We start from the raw sequence: 22,202 nt of genomic DNA, 5'->3' as shown, positions 1-22,202 counted from the left end.
GACCCAGGCCCTTTGGACAACAAAGCTCCTCTGTCTTCTGGGAGGCCCAGTACAAGAGATGCGGTTGCCATTGAACGCCTGCAGGGAATAGTCGCTGCCATCCCCCAGCACCAATGTGCAGGACATAATATGGGCCACAGTGTGAGATTGATGGCCAGTGATTTCTGAGAAGCCTGCCAAGGTTTCCTCATTTCGTCAGGCCACGTAAATAGCCACCTGCTGCTTGGAGCCATCAACAGAGCGGGCTACAGCACTGTCAGGGAGCTAGCACAGTGTTCCCAGTGCAAACCATGGAGCAGTTCTCAATTTGACTCTCTTACTTTTGTATTTGAGAGTTTATAAAGCATCCTGCTGTTCAGGTCAGATGGTGTACAGCACAGATTTTGGTTACTGGTGTATATACAGTACAATGATGGTCAGCGCACATAAAATGGTGATCTGTATAAATCCTGTTTGCACAATGTTTAACAAAAATCTTTGGGGCTTTTAGCAGGAAGTCTATCAAGCTTGCAGTAACGTCCACGGTGGCTGCTTTATGCTTTAACATTGTGATGTGATTGAAGCAACACAAGACGACAGTGTAGCAAATGGTCTCTTTAGCATATCAAGTGCTTACCTGGTGAACTGTTCCATCAATTTCCACTGGAATGATAAAATCAGCATTGTTCACTGGCTGTTGAAAACAAAAGCAGAAGTGTTAAACACACAAAAAAGACTATTTCTTTCATTTGATCTCCAAAGGAAATCTACACTTTTCCATAGAGATGTGAGTGATAGCAATTAATCTGAAGTGAGGCTGCGTCGCATAGACACAAAGACACCACCTCAGCGTCTTTAAAATAACACACAATACTGTAAATAATATGACTCTTGTCACTTACATCGTTGAAATAAGAGCACTACAGAAAGTTATATGGGTCATAAAATATCTGGTTTATTTAGGCAGTTCTCACGTCTGAAATATGCTTCTCAAATGTTAGTATCACCCCTAGCATGTTCTATATAAGGCAATACACCATGGCCTAAATTGGTGCACTATGAGGTAATGCACGTAACACAGGACGAGTTGGCCTTCAATCAGAACGTATGCATTTAATGCATAGCTTGTTTTTCCCCGATGTTGCATGCTGGCTATAATCTGTCCAACACCTGTTGGTTTAAATGTTTTGCATTTGAATAGTTAATTAATTGAGTCATTAATAATCAATTAATTATTATGATTATGATTATTATAATATTTTTTTTATTTAATTTCAAAATAAAATTATTTCTTTTGCTCTTCTTTTTTTGTCATACTCCAAGAATTTCCATGGACAAAAATGTGTAGAATTAAAAGCAGCCTGAACTCGAACTAAAGCAGACTTTTTAGTGCTATCAGTACAAATGCAAATCCAGTATTTACATCTGTTTTAGTTCTGGTTTGATCCGCCAACTCTGGCTCTCTTAGCCTTGAGGCCTGAGTTCTCCATCTCCATCTTTTCACAGTGAGCACGTAGTGTGCGGCTCAGCAACCACTCTTTGTTTTGCTGTTTTTTTTATCCACTTCTACCCCGACTCATCTCAGTACAAATCATTATTTGTTTAATTTATGTATTGTTTATTACGTTTACTATTTTAAAATCCTCCTTCCTTCCTCCAACTACTCTCATCCTACTTTATATGATACACATGTATGTCCGCTATATTAAAGGGAACACTCTGTAACATTTAGGGGGAGGCAGAAATATAATATAATATATTAATATAATAATAATAATAATAATAATAATAATAATAATAAGTATACTTTCTTTAGTGTATCACCTGAAAATAAGAATTGTTGTGTTTTCATAACCTTAGAATGAGGTATATATCTATATAGGGAGCGGGTCCTCTTCACAGGGCCGGCTGCCATGTTTCTACAGTAGCCCAGAATGGACAAACCAATCACTGACTCTAGAGAGGGCCGTTTGCATTTTTGTGTTTTCACGTCGGCCACCTTAGTTCTTCTACATGCTTGCGACATGGGAGAAGTTTCAGTTGGTTGAAATCTGCAACCTCAACGCTAGAAGCCATTAAATCCTACACACTGCACCTTGAACCAAAATATTTACAGGGTTTTTTTCTCATTCACTTTGGCTCAATTCTCAAATGAGAATTTGTTTTTTTTAAAACAATAACCTCAATTTATTTGTTGTTCACAACAGATTAGAATTTTCAATTCATTCAAGAAAATTGCACGTGTTTTTGACACGTGTGCAAAAGAGTCAGTACAGTTGTCTACAATTTGCACAACAACCACTTGCACATGTCTCGCTGATCAAAACTGATGAGTTGATTCTCAGTGAAATCTTCTAGACAACTTCTAAACATTCTTTCATTGTTTGAGCCATCACATGCAAAATGACCCATTCAATTATCAAAATCATTCAGACATAGACGTATATTCCATAAATATTTATGACATGGTGTTACATACTGTGAGGAGGTTTTAATGACCTACAGCAGGTTCTTTCATTGTTGCACGGTTTGTTTTTTGGCATTTTGTAGCAAATCTTCTGTTCACTGTATATGACTTCACATGAAAGCTCAAAGGTGAATTTTCTATTTATAATACATGTAACACATTGTTGCTACACAATGTACATATCCTGTTTCTGTGTATTACAATATCGTTCAGTATTGACTTTTCCCAGTAAACTTTTACCTGCTGTTGAAATGGGAATCTAGAAAGCTAATCTAGAAAGCTAATCTAGAAAGCAAAACACAACAGCTTTCAGCTCGATGAAACTTATATTCTGCAGACATGTAATAGAGTTGTGATGTCCCGTCAAATAGGGATGTTAGTAATGAACCGTTTAACCGTTAACCGACATCAAGCATCTTAACTGATTAACACAATCGGTTAAATGAGCTAAAAGAAATGTTAATAATTAATTAAAAAGCTGAGAAAAACTCGTCATCTTAAGGTGAAAAGCTGGTCCACCTTAAGAGAGTCTGAGCCGGCGTTACAGATACAGGAAGTCGGATCCCATCTATAGCTCGCTTGAGCGGAGGAGATGAAGCCTCGTAGCATTTATCCACCGACAGATAAACTGTACACACACTGTCTGCTACACCTACGTTCACAGCTAGAACGCCACCAACAACACACACACGGTCTGTCAGAAACTTGCTGAAGTCACGCTGCGCTGACAGACTGTATGTGTGTGTGACAATGGTGAGCACGAAGCTACCGGCATAGCTACAGATGCTAACGTAGCACAAACACACACACTGTTTGTCGGTCAATCGCTATTGTTAATCCAGGCAGACAGAGTGTCGTTACGCCGGGCAGACACACAGCTGAAAACCTGCTAAACTAAACTAAATGTGCGGTGGAGACTTTTACTGGGAAAGTGGCTGCATGTCCGCGACACTACACGCAGCATCGTGGCTGCTAAGTTAACGCTCCCGGACGGTGAACTGGAGACTGTTGTGCTCATACACTGCAGCTGGCGCACCGCTACACGAGACGCACTAATCTTGTCGGTTAACGGTTAATAATCGGTTAACGAGGGTCGGTTATCGGTTAAGAACATTTTTCAAAATTAGCATCCCTACTGTCAAACAGTTGTGATAATTGCACTTACAGTTTAGAGAATGTTAAGACTGTTTCAAAAAATGAACCAAAGCGATTGAGAAAAAACGTAAAAGCCACCACAAATACACTTCTAAAAATGTCAGTTATTTCAGTCAGTCCCATATAGTCCCAATTATTTCCATACGTTTTCCAATCTAATTGCATGTGTCCTATACTTGTCATTGATTTGTGCAATTAGAGTCTCCATTGTCCAATGATCTATTACCAAAGGTTTACATTTTTTCAATCACTAATGAGTCTAAATGTCAAGCTCTATTTTGCTATATCCCTTTAGCCATATTTTAATTTTGGTCCATAATAACGGTCCATAAAGAGCAGTATTAAAATATGTAATTTTATGATTCTTTCTTATGACAAAATTTGCAAATTAGATACAATTTAAGCACTGTAGGTAGCCTAGTGTATGTTTAGCATCTATTTTGTGGCAACGTTTCTGTTACCTTGCACAGCAGCTGGATTCTTGCAATGTCACGAGGTCACGCTAGAATCACGGGATCACATATCACACGAACATCCATCTTGTCAGGCTACAAGTAATGCGTTTGTGTCCGGCAAGCCAGAAAACGGACCAATCAGCGTCCTGTGAGAAGCTACTGGCAGCTACGGGCGTGGCTTAGGTGTTTGAGGCGACATGGAGAGGCGACTGTTCGTTCAAATAAAACAACGGCGGCTCCGGAAGAGGTTAGCGTAGATGCTGCAATAGCATCAATTCTATCTGAACTGGAGAGTGCTTCTTCATTGATAGAAGAGCAAAGAACGACACTGAAGGCTTTTCTAGATGGAAAATATGTTTTCGCTCTTCTCCTGACTGGCTTCAGCAAAAGTTTGATTGACAGATGGTTCATCCAATCACCTGCCAATTATTTTTTTGAAAGTACCTGCCCTTTTCCAAACAGTTTCCAATGACGGCTTCTCAGATGGTTCTGTGTAACAAACCATCTGGCTGGTCAGGTTAACATTTCTGTATGGTAGTAGGTATTATATAGGACTACAAATATAGCATCTGATGACATATTAGGTCTGTTGAGCGATAATGTGACTGGCTTTGTCTGGATTCTCATAGAAGTTGAGCATTTATTTCCTAAACCACTCAAACTGTAAGAAGGCAACTGGGTCCCCTTTTAAAAAAAGTGGTGGTCTGACTAACCTGCTACAGAACCAGGCAGGGTTTGAATAAGTTGGGATGATTTAAGAGTAATATTAATACTTAACTACTCAGCGGTTGCACACCTTTATTTATTTAATTTCATCCAGTTTTCCATTTCATATAAAATGTAATATTTTTATTCTAAAAGTTGTTTTTTTTAATGAGTCACACAGCACGCTGGCTTTCCTGTGCCTTTCACTAACAACCAACTCCAAAACGGTGTTACCTAACACTATTTTTAGTATGTGTGTCAAAGTAATAATGAGTTTTATTATCCACCTTGTGTTAAATATGGAGTTCACAGAGTCTGAGCCTGTTTACACATAGCTAGTGGTACTATCCAGTGACATGCTTTAGGGACAGTCTGTGACCTGAGAAGGGCTAAACACCACATGGCATTCATTACATAATTTGTCGTGACACAGGAGCCTTGACTTTTGGCGTTGACTACTTTGTTAACTCAATGCTACCTTAAAAGGTATCAAACTGATCAAAAGGATGCCAGTTATTTGTAGGAACTGAAAGCATCTCTACTAGCAGTGTATTAACACGGATAGATTTGCATTGTTTTGCAGAGATTCTATTTAAACAGGTGTGCAGTTGTAATGTTTTCTACAGTATTTATATATAAATGACTCAACTTAGTATTGCATTTAAAAGCCATTTTTGAAAAAATAAATATTTTTGATAATTTTTTAGGGTTTCACTTTATAATAACCATCATTTAAAAATAGTAAATTGATAGTTCATTAAACTTAGTTATTTTATTGTTAACAAATAATTAAATAATAATTAATTATATATACTAATTATTAGTTATGCTATAATTTACGTTATTTTATCATTAGTTTGAACATGAAATAATTAGTTTATACATTAAGAAAAAAATAAAAAAAATTACATTCTTATTTACATTAGTTAAGTATTTAATATCAGTTTATTGTTGCACACATAACATTTTATATACTATATTAAGTATTTGTTAATGATTACCAAATGATTTGTAAACCTTTAAGAATGTAAAACATCTATAAACATTACATAGATGGAACACAAACCAATTATTAGCCATTGACAAAGTATTAACTATCTATCTAAATAATGTTTATTGATGCTTTACAAAGTATTTATTAACCATTTAACAAGGTATTATAATCATCAGTTGCAACTTTAAAATAGTCATCCAAATAATGTTTATAGATGGTTTACAAACCAGTTATTAATATCTAGTCCATCTATCTATGTCATGTTTATAGATGTTTTACAAACAATTTCTTAAATGTTTAAATCCTTTGGTAATCATTAACAAATACTTATATATATATACACGTATATGTCGTTTATAAAATTAAATTTAAAAAAACATCTGACTTTAATTACTCGCTTTAACATCTCACTTGGATTTTAGGGTGCAGGTGGATCCGGCATCATGAAACCAGAGAGCCCATAAAGCATATGGTTAATGTTTAGGTGGCACATGAGCCGGGTCATTTACGATAAAAATAAGTCATGTGCTTCCTAAACATATGCAAAATTATGTAGTGCAAATCCTATAGCTATTTTTGCCTTGGCAAGTAGATTGTTTGCTTTAACAGTCAATATGGAAGCCTAACAGCGGATAATTAATGAGAGCGTCCTCGCTATTTAGGAATATTGATGACATTTAAGTAATTAAAGGCCAAAAGTATAAAAAAAGGGTTATAGAAACAATTTAGTCCAAATGAATAAGTGGAAAAAGACTAAAGTCATTTGGATGGAAGGGAGTTATTTTTCTAAGATTTAAATATAATTTGCAGTAAAGATTTTCCAGTGACTGTATCATCTCTAAACAGGCAAAATAATGATAGTTATCCAGCATGCCACACTGTATATACAACACCTTCAGAGATCATGTCATCATTACTCACTATATTCCACAGCTTTAGTCACATATGGTTTCAGTGAGAACACGTTTTTTTACTCAAATGAGTACATGAACATCTCACTTTTGGATGAAGGTCATGTGCTTGGGATGGTAATGAAGGCGTAAACTCAAATTGCTTTTGGTTTATAACTAATTGGCTCTTTACACCATGAACCAAATCTACTTGAGCTTTATTGTACTGCGGTGATTGCAGACATGCTTGTCTACTGTAAACATCTCAACACCTTGGTAAATCATGCTTAAAGGAATAATTCAACATTTTTGGAAAATACAGTTCTCTTTCTTGGTTAGAGTTGTATGAGAAGATGGATACCACTCGCATATCTGTATAGTAACTATGAAGCTATAGCCAGCAGTCGGTTAGCTTTAGCCTTCTGGAGATTCGAGGTCTCGCCTTTTTTTTACTGCGAGCATTGGGCGGTTCACAGCAACAAGACAGTGAAAGTGATCTTTTGACAGTATATTGACATCATATCAGCAACATTACTACAGTTTCAATGTCTGTATCTGTAGAATATGTCACAGTCATGAAAAAAAGTAAAGATTCATTTTTAAATCAACACTTCCTGCTCCGTTTCAAAATAAAAGCCCTCAAGTGTTTTTTTTCTGTGGACAGAATTCCTTCATTTGTCAACATAAGGCTTTTATTCTGAAATATTTACAGGACAGTGTTGTAGAAAATGCAGTGACTTGCACGGCTCTATGAATGAATATAGTACGGGGTTGTAATTGTGAATTATTACTATTATTTATAAATTACCACACGGTTCCTAACCTTCTGTCTTAAATAAATATAAATAACATTTGTAATGAAATGAAATGGCAATTATGAAAGGCAAACTATGTAGAAAGAAAGGGCTGACAGCAGCAGAAACCAGTGCCAATGTGGATACCTCACCCGTGGGATTAGATTATAAATGTCATATATCTTTATTTTAGACAGAAAAAGGTTAAGAATCGTGTGCTCATTTATACATAATAGTTATAATCCACAGTTAAAAGCCGGTTCTCTATTAATTTACGGAGCCCTGCAAGTCACTGCATTTTCGACAACACTGTCCTGCAACTATTTCAGAATAAAAGCCTTGTGTTAACAAATGAAGGGACTCTGTCAACAGAAAAACACTAGAGGGCTTTTACTTTGAAACAGAAACAGGAAGTGGTGAGTTTAAAATAAAAATGTACTTATTTACATGTCAGTGACATATTCTACAGATATAGACGTTGAAACTGTAGTATGTTGCTGGTATGATCAACATACTATCTTTGCTGTGAACCGTGCGGCACATGGAAGAAATAGGCAAGACTTAGCGGGGGCCGGAATGAGTTATAAAGTGGGGGGCATCCAGCTTTGGATGACGCAATACAATGCTTCCCACAGGATTCTGTGAGACGATGGTGGGTGGATCTCGGACCCTGTAGGAGGGTTCGGGGGCATGCTCCCCCAGAAGAAAATATGGAATATTTTAAAGTTAAATGCATCAATCTGGAGCACTGTGAGAGCAAAATGAAGAGACTAGATCTATGAAGAACATTGTGCTCTAGTAAACAATTTAATCAGATGATGTCCGCGTTTCAAGACAGGTCTGGTGGGTTGCCGACATTGCCACAGATCCCTGACGCACTGAGGACAGTCCGCCCCGGTTTACAGACATAAGGGGAGCCCCGACCCTCCCTACAGGGAGAGAGGGCGCACTTCACAGTGAGCACTCCATGGCGAGGTACAGGCGAAAGTGCTGTAAAACTCACCTTCACCCCGAGCTTTTCCAAGCCGACTACGCGGACCCCACCCATTCAGAAGTGGAAAAATATTTTCGGCTCATTATGAAACTGTGGCGGGCTGGATGTCAGAACACTTTGATTTCATTTGAATTAGGCTACACAATGATTGATTATGATTGGATAGAGGTCCAACATGTTACACGCCATTTAGAAGTTATCGCCAACGTTCAGCTTAATGTTACCAATTTATTACCATAATATTTAAAAGTGGGGGGACAAAAAGTCTCGTTGTCCCCCCTATTCTTGCCCCCGACACGCAGCCGACACGCAGCCGACACGCAGCCGCACCGTGCCACACATGAGCTGCGCCTGAGCTACAACATCCACCTACCAGCATCTATAAAGCTGACTAACTAACACATTATATCTTTGTTCATTCTGTACAAAAACCATAGTGTAAAAACAACAAGTTATGGTTTCATGGGGGATTACGTGCTGGATTATTTCTTATTTGGGAGGACTACCTTCCTGTAGTCTCCGATGGTTGCCTGGTAACCTCACCATGGCTACAAAACTCCAGGAAGTTTTGGATGAGCTGATCCTTTAATCATCTCTTTTGAATAAAAGTCTGCTAGTGGTTGTCCATCTGTCAACTCTCCCCTTAGAGCATACATACAGTATAAGAGACAGTAGGTCACACAGGCCAGCTTACCTTAAATGAACTATGCACTAGTGTTTCATCCAAATCAATGACCACACAGATCTTCCCTGCATCATTCGATTTCACCCGTGGGAGCAGCGGCTTTGCTGGAACCTGAAAACAAAAAGAGAGTTTAGACCTAACCCCAGATTTCTTTAAGCTTTCAAGCCCACAATCTGAGCAGCAGCTACAACTTACAAGTAATTACTTTAAATATGAGAAATTACCATCTCAATTTGTCATGTAGGACTTACAGCTCATTGTGTGTGCGCGTGTTTCTTGTCACTTAAGAGACTGAACTGTGTTGTGGTGTTTGTGTGATGGGTTACAGGAAACCTTGGATGCTACAGCTGCTGCCACACTGATGGAGCAAGCAAATATCACCATACTGCGGCCCGTCCTTCAACGAGCGGTCAGAGATCGGCGTTTGTTATTGTGATTCGGATGCTAAAAACAAGCTGGCATGACAGAACAGGCTGCCTGTAACACTGCTGCATGTGTTTCTCTGTGTTAAGTTAACTGCCAAGGAAGGATAATGAAGTTTGACACAGTCTGCCAAGCTGAGATCTCCTGTAACTTACTCCACAGTTGGTAGTACAGTCTTAAAGGAACAGTGTGGGGCATTTATCTTCTTATTATCTGATCTACTAGCAAAAATGGAATATAATGTTCATAACTATGTTTTCATCTATTCATTCATTTCATCTCCTGAAACTAAGAATCGTTGTGTTTTCGTTAGCTTAGAATGAGCCCTTCATATCTCCATAGGGGGCGGGTCCTCTTCAAGGAGTCCTCTATGTTGCTCCTCCATGTTTCTATAGTAGCCCAGAACGGACAAACCAAACACCGGCTCTAGAGAGAGCCTTTCGCATTTTTGAGTTACCTGAAGACCACCGTAGTTCAACGACACGCCTGTGAAACTGCGGCAACGTGAGCCGCAGAGTGCAAAACCGTGCTACCGCCAGCTGCCGTCTGTTGCTCCTAAAGTAGCGTTATTATGGTAAGGAGCGAGGTGAACGGCGTTACCACGGTTCAGCACTCAGCAGCTCATGTTACTGCAGTCTTGGAAAGGGAGGAGTGAGCGGAGGGGTACTCAGTTGGTTGCGATCTGCAACCACACCACTAGATGCCGCCAAATCCTACACACTGTCCCTTTAATGATTTAAAAATAGACAACAGTATTGAAGACAGGTTTGCTTTGATTCTGGGACAATTTAAAGTTTTTCCCACTGTTCTGAAAACTCAATTTTATCTACTCCAATACATCACAGCTAAAGTGCAAAGATGTATTATACCTCTTCGATTGGTGGAATGCAGTACTCGCATTCACAAAGCTCAGAGGATTCATCGTCGCTCTGCTCCTCTTCTGAATCCGTGCTTTCTCCGGAGGCTTCGTTTTCCTCCGTCCTTCTGACCAGCATGTGTGCATCCCCTCTCTCACTTTTTGCAAGTTGTGAGACAACACTGTGAATAATACCGAAAGTGGGTTTGATTTCTCTTGACGTTTCACTGAATCCACTGTCATCGTCTGATTCGCTTGTTTGTTCGTTGCTTGTTTTTTCCTCAACAGAGGGGTTGGCTAGATCCTCACTCAGCTCAATAACCTCAGTAATTCCAAATCGGACTGCTTTGCACTCCTCTGGGCAGACTCCATGTGCTCGTAACTCAGTCTCTTTCAGGGATGAAAGAGCATCATCTCTTTCATTCCTTGAAGCATCCCAGTGGATTATCTGATCGTATGATCTTCCTTCCATGATAAATCCATTCGGGGCTTGTTTAACAGATGACTGAATGCTTTTAATGTGATATGCGTAGTATTCCTCAACACCTGGCTCACATGTCTCTCCATTTTCCTCATGATTGACAAGTGACCAATATGGCTCCATTTCTGAACATGCGATAAATACTTTGTCGTCAAAATCAGTGACGAGAACAGCAGTCTGTAAATGTCCGATGGTAGAGGTATTGTCACAAAGACATTCATTATTCTGAGCAACAGAGCCTTCATCCTCATATGCATCACCTTCAACAGAGATGTCCTCTGCACATGGCGCACTCATACTCTCCTCATTAGCAGAGGACAGGCAGACCTCAGCTTCTTCTTCTTTGCAGATTTCAGACACATGGCCGTCAAACGCAGTCTCCTCATCTTCCTCTGCTTCCTCACAACTCTCCACATAAGGTTCATGAGCCTCCGATTCATGTTCTTCAACTTCATCCCCTGCTAAACTTGACTCCGATTCTACAATCCAGTCTTCAGGTTGGTCCTCCGACTCACAAGACCCAGAAGAGGCATCACCTCTCTGACTTGCATCTTCACATGCTTCTTCCGGAGCATCAAAACATGCATCAGTTTCCTGGACATGAATCTCCTCAATGATTTCTTTAAGTTTGTAGGCATTTTTGGCAAGTGTCTGTGCCTCAGATTGAACTTCCTCAAGGTGCAGACGGTCATGTACGTCTCCCCCGTCGAAACAGGATATGTAACGTCGCTTCTGCGCGAACGCGTGTCCGTAAGAGTCAGCTCTGTCAAATAGATCAAAGTAATCCTCAACAATGGCATCAACAGTGGGTGTTTTCTCTGTATCCTCATCAGTTCCGTTAATATCGCTTTGCTCTATTTCTTCATCGTCTTCAAAAGATTCCCACTGCGTCTGCTCATCGCTCGAGTCACCCTGAGCTTCTTTCTCGGATTCCCCGCATGAATCGGAGCGATCTGAAGGAATGCTGCCATCAGGACAAGTCTTAAATGATTTGGTTTCAACAGAAGAACAATCTGAGGAACCGTCTTCTTCAGTGCCAAAATCTGAGGTCTTATCAGAACACTGCTCTGAAGTAGCACATTGTTGATCATGCTCTTGGCTTGCTTCAGAGTAATCCGTTCCACACATTTCACAGTGATCTGTGGACACGTTTAATGCAGTGGCTTGCGGAGAGTTTTCCTCAGTGAGCTGGTGTGTCTCACTTGCAAAGGGAATGTCTTCACGGTCAGCAAAACAAACGTGACAAACAGGTTTGTCGAAATGTGAGGAAATTGCATCCTCTGATAATGTGCAGGACTCTTCATCAGTGGGCTCTGTTTCATTTTGCTCATCCTCTTGTTCAGGCAGACAGCTCTCTTCATCATCAACATTATCATTGTTGGTGCATTCATCATACTCACAAAGTTCAGTGCCACAGTCCAATAAGTCCACCGAGTCAGATATGTTAGTCGTGAAACCAGTCATTCCACATGGCTCAGAATCCTCTGTTGACGTGTCTGGCTCAGAGTCAAAGCACTCGTACTGCTGATCAGAAGGCTCGCATTGTTGCAGTAACTCGACGTGATCTGCACATTCAGTTATGAAATCAGACATTTCGCACTGCCCAAAACCATCACAGTTCACTGCCAATTTATCTGGCTCAAAGTCAAAAGGCTCAAGCTGTTGATGAGAGGGCTTGCATTGCTGAAATAATTGGAGGTGTTCTGCACAGTGTTCACAGCAAGGACTACATTTGGAAGCTAAGCTATGATTAGCACAGTGCTCAGAGGACTTGCAAGGTTTAAAACACACACAGTGTTGAGCACATTCGTCAAATGGCTGGCTTAACCCCGAAGTCTCACACTGATCGAGGATCTGGTCGCATTCAAAAAATCCGACGCTTTCTGAGAATTGCTCAAAGCTCTCAGAGTGTCCGTTGCGGTATGTGCAGGATTCAGTCTCATCTTGATTCATGTTGCAACACTCCACACAAAGGACAGAAGGGTCCAGTTCTCTGCTGACAAAAGTCTGCTCAGTATATTCCACAAGGACCTGTATTCCAAGTTCAGCACCTCCCTTTGAAGGGCCGGTTATATTCGCAGCTTCTGTTAATTTGGGGACCTGGCATTGTTCAGCAAGCATGGCCTCAGCAGACGGCTCCCCTTCCCCGGAGACTTTACTCTGCTCAGAGTTTTCCAAATACATCAGGAAATGATTACTCAGACTGGATTTTGTTAAGTTCAAAGTTTAAACTCCATGCATTGGTTCCGGATGATGCAGAGTCCAAGTCCAAATGACTGGCAGGTAACTGGAGGGTCCATTCAGAGTGGATATTCACACGGCTGGTGGGGGGAGTCACTGACACCACAGCCCCCCAGAGAGAGAGTAACAGCAACAGGAGCAGCATGCACGTTGATATGACAGTTTGTCACAACCAAAACTGAGCCTAGCACTTGACTCGACCCCCCCTCCCCCCTTTGCCAGAGACCAAGCAATTTATTTTGGGGACTTGGAAAGACGTGACAAATAACTTCTGGAATATCAAATCTCAATAAAAAGGCTGAACTAAGGCATAAATCTGAAACTGACACCTGAGAACATCTTGACCACTTGATCTTCAGACCATAACTACCAAAAGCCATGCTGTTTTCCAAGAATATACTCAGTAAAACCACAAGAAGTGTTGTCAATTGTCCAAAAATGTTAGGTAAAGTGATAGTGGTCAATTATTGATGGATTATCAGACACTGTCTTCGCATATGTTAGACACTGAGACCACGTGCTCTTAATCATTCCTGATGATTAGTGTAATGTACCTTGCTTGTGGCACATGAGCTGATTTTTGCAATGCAGTGATCTTCCGGTCAGACCACAACCTCTAATATTCAAACCATTTCCTCCCTTCTTGATCCTGATAGATTTCCGACATTGGGAGTACTTTTCAACACTGCTGTACTACTTCCCAGCACAGGATGCTCTTGTAAACAGGAAAAGGTCTGAGCCAAGAAAACATGTGTTTCACGCATCACACGGCTGTCAATCACACTGACCACATGCCGCTCAAAGACCAAGTGATAAGGGTGAGAGAAAGCTGATATCACACGGAAGAGTGAGAGAGGGATGTTGCTTGAGAGGCGAACTTACTTTTGACAGAGTCCCATTTTCTTCTACCAAGAGGGGGGTGTTGTTTTTTAGCGGAGGTGGCTCTGATTCTTTGCTACACAGACAGCAGAAGAGACTGTGGAAGAGGCCTCTTCTGCGAGGCTTCTTTGAGGGGGAAACTTCGTTGGCACCTGGAATAAAGCGAGACAGAGAAGACATGATGCTCATACTGTACCAACATGACAGAGACACATAGATGCCACTTCAGATTAGGATTATTATAAGTGAGCAATATCAACTACAGAAGTGAAACCAGTCAAACTGCTCATCAACATGCTCTTGTTTACCAGTATTGTTCTTCATGCAATTGTTGTTGTTGCTACGGTTTTATTTCGTCAGTGAGTAAGAAACAGTATCTGCTGTGTTTCAGTCACATCTGGCCAGGACTCAATCCGCTTCATGATGTCAGTATTGGAAGCAATGCTGATTCAGTATATCTGATCTGTGCATCACTCTGGCTGGTCTGTCAGCAGACTCCTTCTGTGCTCTCTGTCATGTTGTGTATTGATTGACCATAGTTATTTTAGTTGTGAAGCAAAAGGTTAAAAGACATTGCATAACAAAGTATAAGTGTACATTTCAGCCCCCAAAATAGTCAGATGAAGACATCCTGGACCAGTTTCAATTCCAGTGTATATTCTGTTGTTCAAATACCAAGGATTTGCTTAAATAGACAACTTAGTGAATGACTAACATTGAACATATTTACAATAGGGCTGTCAATCGATGAAATATGTATTCTGTTCAAAATGTGCCTTAAAGGGAGAATTGTCAAGTATTTAATACTCTTATCAACATGGGAGTGGGCAAATATGCTGCTTTATGCAAATGTATGTATATATTTATTATTGGAAATCAATTAACAACAAAAAAAACAATGACAGATATTGTCGAGAAACCCTCACAGGTACTACATTTAGCATAAAACAATATGCTCCAATCAGAGTTGTTAGCTGTCAGTGTGTTGTGCTGTGTCAGTGTGCTGACTTGACTATGACTTGCCCCAAACTGCATGTGATTATCATAAAGTGGGCATGTCTGTAAAGGGGAGACTCGTGGGTACCCATAGAACCCATTTACATTCACACATCTGGAGGTCAGAGGTCAAGGGACCCCTTTGAAAATGGTCATGACAGTTTTTCCTTGACAAAATTTTGCGCAAATTTGTAGCGTTATTTTACCTCCTTCGCGACGAGCTAGTATGACATGATTGGTACCGATGGATTCTTTAGGTTTTCTAGTTTCATATGATGCAAGGATCTTGTAAACTATCTAACTTTAAAACTGAGCCATAACCTCCGAAAGATTGATTGCGTTAATGCATTAAAGAAATTGGTGGCGTTAAAACAAATGTGCAAAAGGCAACATTTTTATAACTATTTTTTTGTTATTTAATGTTTAGCAGCGTGTAAGTGAATATGTCCTCGGCCACATTGAAGGACCGCCTACTCAACTGATGTCCCGCTTGGATCCGCGGGTCTCTGTGCTCTTCATGTGAATAGACAGGCAGACGCGAGCGCTTGTCTGCCTCACAGCATGGAAACAGCTTCTGTGCTCTACTGTATTCTGTCGGTACAACTGTATGTTATTAAAATTAGGGATACTCATTTTGAAAAAATATCTTAACCGATAACCGACCCTCGTTAACCGATTATTAACCATTAACCGACAAGATTTGTGCCTCGCGCCAGGGGCAGTGTTCGAGCACAACAGACAACTGAGTCCCCAGCTCACCGTCCGGGAGCGTTAACTTAGCAGCTACGATGCTGCGTGTAGTGTCGCCGACATGCATCCACTTTCCCAGTAAAAGTCTCCACCGCACATTTAGTTTAGTTTAGCAGGTTGTCAGCTGTGTGTCTGCCCGGCATAACGACATTCTGTCTGCCCGGATTAACGATAGCGAGTGGCCAACAAACAGTGTGTGTGTTTGTGCTACGTTAGCAGCTCTAGCATTGCCGGAGGCTTCTTGCTCGCCGCCGCCGCCACACACATACAGTCTGTCAGCACGACTTAACTTTAACGAGTGTCCGTGTGTGTGTTGGCGGTGAGTGTGAGGTTGTTGGTGGCGTTCTAGCTGTGAACGTAGGTGTAGCAGTGTGTGTACAGTTTATTTGTCGCTGAATAAATGCTACGAAACTACAACTCCTCCGCTTCCTGTATCCTGCAACTCCGGCTCCGCCTCTTAAGATGGGCTGTTAAGGTGGACCAGCTTTTCTCCTTAAAGTGACGAGCCGCTCAGCTTTTTAATTAATAAGAAATATTTATTTTAACAGTTTTAACCGATAGCGTTAATCAGTTAAAATGCTTAATGTCGGTTAACGGTTAAACGGTTAATTATGGACATCCCTAATTAAAATATATCTTGTTTATAGGCTACATATCTACAGACTATCAGACTAGGCACGCAAAGTGCATTATTATCATACTGTCGGAGATGTGTCTGTGTTTTTGTTCCGGTGCTTTGCATGGAGCTGACACCAGCCCGTTCTCGCTCGCTCTCATCCCCGGCTCTCTGAAGCTCTGTTGCCTGGAAAAGGCAGCAGTGACAGCAGCACAGAGTACATAACCTTATATTTCAATGTTAATAAAATGTACCCAAATGTACGAATATGTAGGATATTACTACTGACATTCATGTAAAAGTACTTCACAATGTCTGCTCTATTAGCCGTGTATTTACTATGTGTTCATTTGCGTATAGAACGGGGCAGTGACATCAGATCACAAGTGGTCACTCAAGACGCATGTGGAGACGCATTCTAATGCCAGGTGTGAACACACATACTTAAAGCATTCCACTTGTGTTCAGATCACTCAGGAAGCATGTTAATGCCAGGTCTGAACGGGGCCAAAGAATGACATTAAGAATGCCAGACAGTAACAGATGTGTACTGTTACAAGTGGTGCAGTGGAGGATATAGAAAGGTATACCCACCGGTCAGCCAAAAACCCACTGGAATATATAGGACAGTATACCCACTTCCTCCTCAGTAACCTTCTACCCATCTACCTAGTAGTACATCCACCTCATCAACGACCACTACACCTCTGGGTACAAGTGTTATAACAGGGATCAGCAGGGGTCTTTCTAAAAAGGAGATATCCCTATTTAAAAGAACAGTTCAGTGCAGAATTAATGCTACCATGAAGCAAAATCTAAATTGCAATCTATTATTATAGTTCCTCTATATTTGTATTGATGATGGCTGAGATTACTTTTTTGAAACAACAGAATTAAATGTTTATTTTATTGTATTAAAGCTGCTAAATGCAAGATAGAGGATCGTCACACGACAAGTCGTTGTTTCCTGCTATATTATTGCTCTGGATACCGTGTAGAGCACCTTTAAGTACCATGGTTTGAGCTTGAATCCTCCTCTCCCTCTACTTGTGTTTAAATAAATCACAGTGTGAAATTGTGACAATGTCTTATGACTGCATTTGCATTTTATCTACCTTAAAGAGGCAGTAGGCAGACTTTTTTGGGCATCATTGGACAAAAATCCCAAATAACCTTTCAGCATATTGTAATTCAAGTGTTCTGAGAGAAAACTAGGCTCCTCCTCATGGCTCTGTTTTCAGGCTTTAGAACATCTAGCCCGTGACGGGAGACTTTGGCCAATCACAGGTCATTTCAGAGAGAGAACGTTCCTATTGGCTGTTCATTCAACCGAGGCAGCTGTCAGTCACTCCGATCAAACGGTCAAACTAGGCAACGCTGATCAAACATGAATTAATATTCTATTACTGTAATGACTATTTCTCTCCTCAGATGTTGTCAGAATCATCTTGTAGTGTACTGTTCAGCTGTAAAATGAGAAAGTTTGCTCCGGCTGGTGGGCGGTGCTTGGTATTTCCTCAACTGATCTCTACATGGCGGCCGGGTCACAAACTTTCTCATTTTATAGCTCAACCTTAAATGATTTGAACTTTCACCATTGTAGTGTGGCATTTCTCTGACCAAATATTTCCCTTTTAGCCCCCCTTTATTCGCCATCACCTACATGGTTCTCATGCAAATGACTTGTCTGGATATCAAATGGTTAAATTGAAATGTTCCTTTTAGTTGCACACTTTTCTTGACCATCCTCACAGAACATTATCTATCAGAGCAAAGATAGTTTAGCTGTAAAATGAGAAAGTTTGCTCCGTCTGGTGGGTGGTGCTTGGTATTTCCTCATCAGATCTCAACATGGCTGCCGGGTCACAAATTTTCTCATTTTACAGCTAAACAGTACACTACAAGATGATTCTGAACACATTTTACGAGACAAATAGGCATTACAGTAACAGAATATTGATTCATAATTGATCAGTGCTACCGATTTTGACCGTTTGATTGGAGTTTGCGAGTGATTGACAGCTGCTCAGAGACGGCAAGGCTCCAGCTCGGCTCTGATTGGTTGTTTTCCTCAGGTCTGGGAAATCTTGCAGGTGCACCCGAGGACACCGGAGGACACAGAGGCACATGACTTTTTTCAGATTACCTGTCTCATGCACTACTGTCAGGATATAGTGAACATTTTATAAAAATAACTTTTTTGAATCATATAAGCTCCATTTCTACCCACTTCGGTTTAACCATCACTAACCGATGTAACAACAGCTATTGGAACACACAACTGGTGGCAAAAACATTTCATCAACTGGTGTCAGAGTGATGAGAGTTTTCAAAAAAAGAAAAAACTGACAAATTAGCTGAGCCTTGATGAGCAGTCAGAGCTGTCAGCTCGAGGCATTAGCACGCCGCTCAGACCGGGCTAAATCTGTTGCCTCACTATGGGGTATATGACGGACCTGTCAACTTGCTTTGGGTGTAAATGTGTTATGATTGCAAAGTAGCACAGATGGGCAATGGTTATCTTGTTGAGCAGACAACAAATGGAGTCTGTGTACGACACAAAGACGTGTTGTTACACTGACTGTCGGGAGAACCCAAACACTTTCAGCATTATTAAAGGAAGCATTGAAATTGTTCTCAACTTGCTCCTGACTGACAAAAAAACTTATGTTGTACTTTAGAAGTCGGCTCAGTACCATTTTATATTCATTATAACAATCCCATAATAATCAAGGTAACAGAAATATAAAACCAAAAAAAAACTGAAAACATAGTAAAAATAAAAAAAACATAAAATATGTACAAAATGACTCAAAGGTTATTAAAAAATCACAGAAATGGCACAGATAAATATAAATAGAAAAACAGCTTTCATAATCACCTTTATTATTAACCATTCTATTCGGCCCAGCTTCGTCCCTAACAAGTCTGACCTACTTCCAAGTGTTATTCACTATGACTTTGGCCTGTTGACTTACTTCATTCAACCGGGACTGAAAGTGGACGAAGCCACCGGAGAGCTGTCATTACGGCCTGGGCATGCTTGTCGGGACATACCTCTCTGGTCCCAAGATGAAAGGTCTGTGTGCAAACACGTGTGAAGGGACAGGGCAGGTGAAAAAAACATCACGCTGCTCGTTGCATTACCTCTTCTGATATTACACATCAGAGCGCCTAAAATAGCCTGCCGGAGCAGCTGCTGACAGAGGTTCATGATAATATTGTGTGTGTAAATACAGTATAGTGCCACATACTCACACCGGGCCATAAACAGTCACAAACCTTGTGGTGTCACTGACAATCCACGGCAGGAACTGGCTACGCTGTGTGTTTACACTGCACCGAAAAATGACTAAATGAAACCTTCGATGCTGTATACTACTCTGCAACATCATGTCATTCCCAAAACGTCTTAATGATCATGTCTGCATTGCAGGTGTCAACAGAAACAGAACCCCTGGCTGCACAGACGACACTGGCTCCTGATAGAATGAGTTAAGGTCCAAAATAAGAGCGGTCACAAGTCATTTGGACTGGTTTCATTTACATTTCTAGCATGTAATTGAAGAGAGATCATGCTCCGATAGATAATGTTCTGTGAGGATGATCAAGAAAAGTGTGCAACTACAAGGAACATTTCAATTTAACCATTTGATATCCAGACAAGTCATTTGCATGAGAACCATGTAGGTGACGGCAAATAAAGGGGGGCTAAAAGGGAAATATTTGGTCAGAGAAATGCCACACTACAATGGTGAAAGTTCAAATCGTTTAAGGTTGAGCTATAAAATGAGAAAGTTTGTGACCCGGCCGCCATGTAGAGATCAGTTGAGGAAATACCAAGCACCGCCCACCAGCCGGAGCAAACTTTCTCATTTTACAGCTGAACAGTACACTACAAGATGATTCTGACAACATCTGAGGAGAGAAATAGTCATTACAGTAATAGAATATTAATTCATGTTTGATCAGCGCTGCCTAGTTTGACCGTTTGATCGGAGTGACTGACAGCTGCCTCCGTTGAATGAACAGCCAATAGGAACGCTCTCTCTGAAATGACCTGTGATTGGTCAAAGCCTGAAAGCAGAGCCATGAGGAGGAGCAGATGTCTAATTTTCCCTCAGAACACTTGAATTACAATATGCTAAAAGTTTATTATGGAATTTTTGCCCAATGATGCCAAAGACATTCTACCTACTGAAGCTTTAAGGGATCACAAAAGTTGTTACTGAGGGCGATCATCCAATAGTTTTTGAGATATTTCAGTCTGGACCAAAGCGGTGGACCGAACCACAACATTGCCATCCCTAGAGCACCACCACTAGCGTGGTTAAAAATAAAGTGGGAGCTTGACATGGGTGTACCCATTTCCTCAACACAATGGGATGCATCAAGTTGACAACAATAAAAAGCTATGAAATTGCCTAATACAAATATAGATAATACACAGGGCTTGTATATGTCACTTGTGCAGCATGAACAGTTTTTCTCTGAGCAGCCCCATGTTACATGTGCGGGATGGATCCTGATCTGCAGGTGGGTCATCACCATGGCATGCTGGGCCAGGGACAACCTTTAAACACTGACAGCTGCTATTTAAGAGCTACAGACTGGTCAAAGTGGTCTGCAACAAGATTTTAAAGAGCACTGGAGATATAACAAATCTAGTTTAGCCAAGTTCAAGAAGCAACTATAGCCAACTGAGTTAAAACTCAGGTAAGCACACCACAGCCACGTTCATGTGATTGCAGTTAGATTCATTAGTTGCACCGAATTTGCTCTTCAGCTCATTGTTTAATCAGGCCCACTGCCAAAATGGGGAAGAAGAAGCAAACTGTACTGCAACATTCCTCACAGCTCTCTGCCCAAGAGACTCAGACACTGATAATGAGGTTACAGCATATCCGAGGGGCAGCAACGACCTCGCGCCACATCAGCATGTTTCAACCTACTTAGTTGAAAGCAGGCTTGTCCGGGACCCTTTGGGGCTAGGCATGACTCTGTAACATGGCTGCTTCTATTCCTATCCAGACACAGAAGGAATGGAGGCCTCCCGCAACCGACTTTCCGCCACTTTGACACCTGATATTCTGTTACAATCTGACAACTCGCTTCACACCCCTCCAGAGCAGATGGTATGGCAGGTTCACGGTGGCCAAACTGGTCAGGTCAGATCAAGGTTTTAACATTTCTGCATCTGAAAATACTCACCTGACAGTCATAGGCACAGTTTGAACTTTAAGGTTGGGGGTTCACAAAAAAACTCTAGAGGGACTGTAATGTGTACAACACAGAGAGGTCTAATGTATTGGGATGTGTGTAGCCTACATATTACACCATCCAAACAGAATGTGACGCAATCAAGAGTTAGTTATATAATCAGTTCGATTGCATGTTTACTATTGGAATGAACTAACTGGCCGCGAGCGACGAAGCGCTTCGCAGTGCGACGTTTTGAGTTGAACTTTTGACAGACGCCCCGTTTCTATTCATTCCTTATTCCAACGGACGAGGAACGGCTGATTGGTGAAGTTAAAATGAGGAGTTATCTGATACGATACCACCGCATTTCACTACTAACACCTAAATAAGGAGACAGCAGGCTGGAGGGAGATCACCAGGAGCCTGAAAGTCTACTCAGGCTGTATTGTATGTCATTTTCAGTATAAAACCTGTTTTCTATTTAGAAAACACAAACGTCGGAAGAGACTAAGTACTACTCACCCATCATTTAGGTGGTTACATCTCTAGTCTGATCTTGAGCTCACAGCTGATAGGTACGTGGTTTGTGTACATGATGTACCAGAAGTGCATATTTAACTGTGTGTGGACAGCGTGTGTT

The 22,202-nt window shown here is 40.9% G+C and overlaps 1 protein-coding gene across 4 annotated transcripts in view; it reads right to left on the bottom strand.

Annotated features, from left to right (window-relative positions):
• Positions 1–22,202, bottom strand: part of ctdsp1 (CTD (carboxy-terminal domain, RNA polymerase II, polypeptide A) small phosphatase 1) — a 34,944-nt gene that overhangs the window by 5,070 nt on the left and 7,672 nt on the right. Inside the window, exons 2-5 of one of the 4 annotated variants that reach the window (XM_037789851.1) lie at positions 15,654–15,658; positions 14,002–14,150; positions 9,128–9,229; positions 617–673 (exon numbers count right to left, since the gene is read on the bottom strand). In XM_037789851.1, the coding sequence (XP_037645779.1) occupies positions 617–673; positions 9,128–9,229; positions 14,002–14,150; positions 15,654–15,658 (313 nt within the window). Of the gene's footprint in view, positions 1–616; positions 674–9,127; positions 9,230–10,410; positions 13,287–14,001; positions 14,151–15,653; positions 15,659–19,241; positions 19,273–22,202 lie in introns of those variants that run through there. The other 3 variants (XM_037789853.1, XM_037789852.1, XM_037789850.1) reach the window with 3 other exon arrangements.

This window comes from Sebastes umbrosus, chromosome 13 (assembly GCF_015220745.1).
Source record: "Sebastes umbrosus isolate fSebUmb1 chromosome 13, fSebUmb1.pri, whole genome shotgun sequence".
Taxonomy (NCBI): Eukaryota; Metazoa; Chordata; class Actinopteri; order Perciformes; family Sebastidae; genus Sebastes; species Sebastes umbrosus.
Note: the sequence above shows the minus strand (reverse complement) of the source record. Positions and strands in the feature narration are given on the sequence as shown.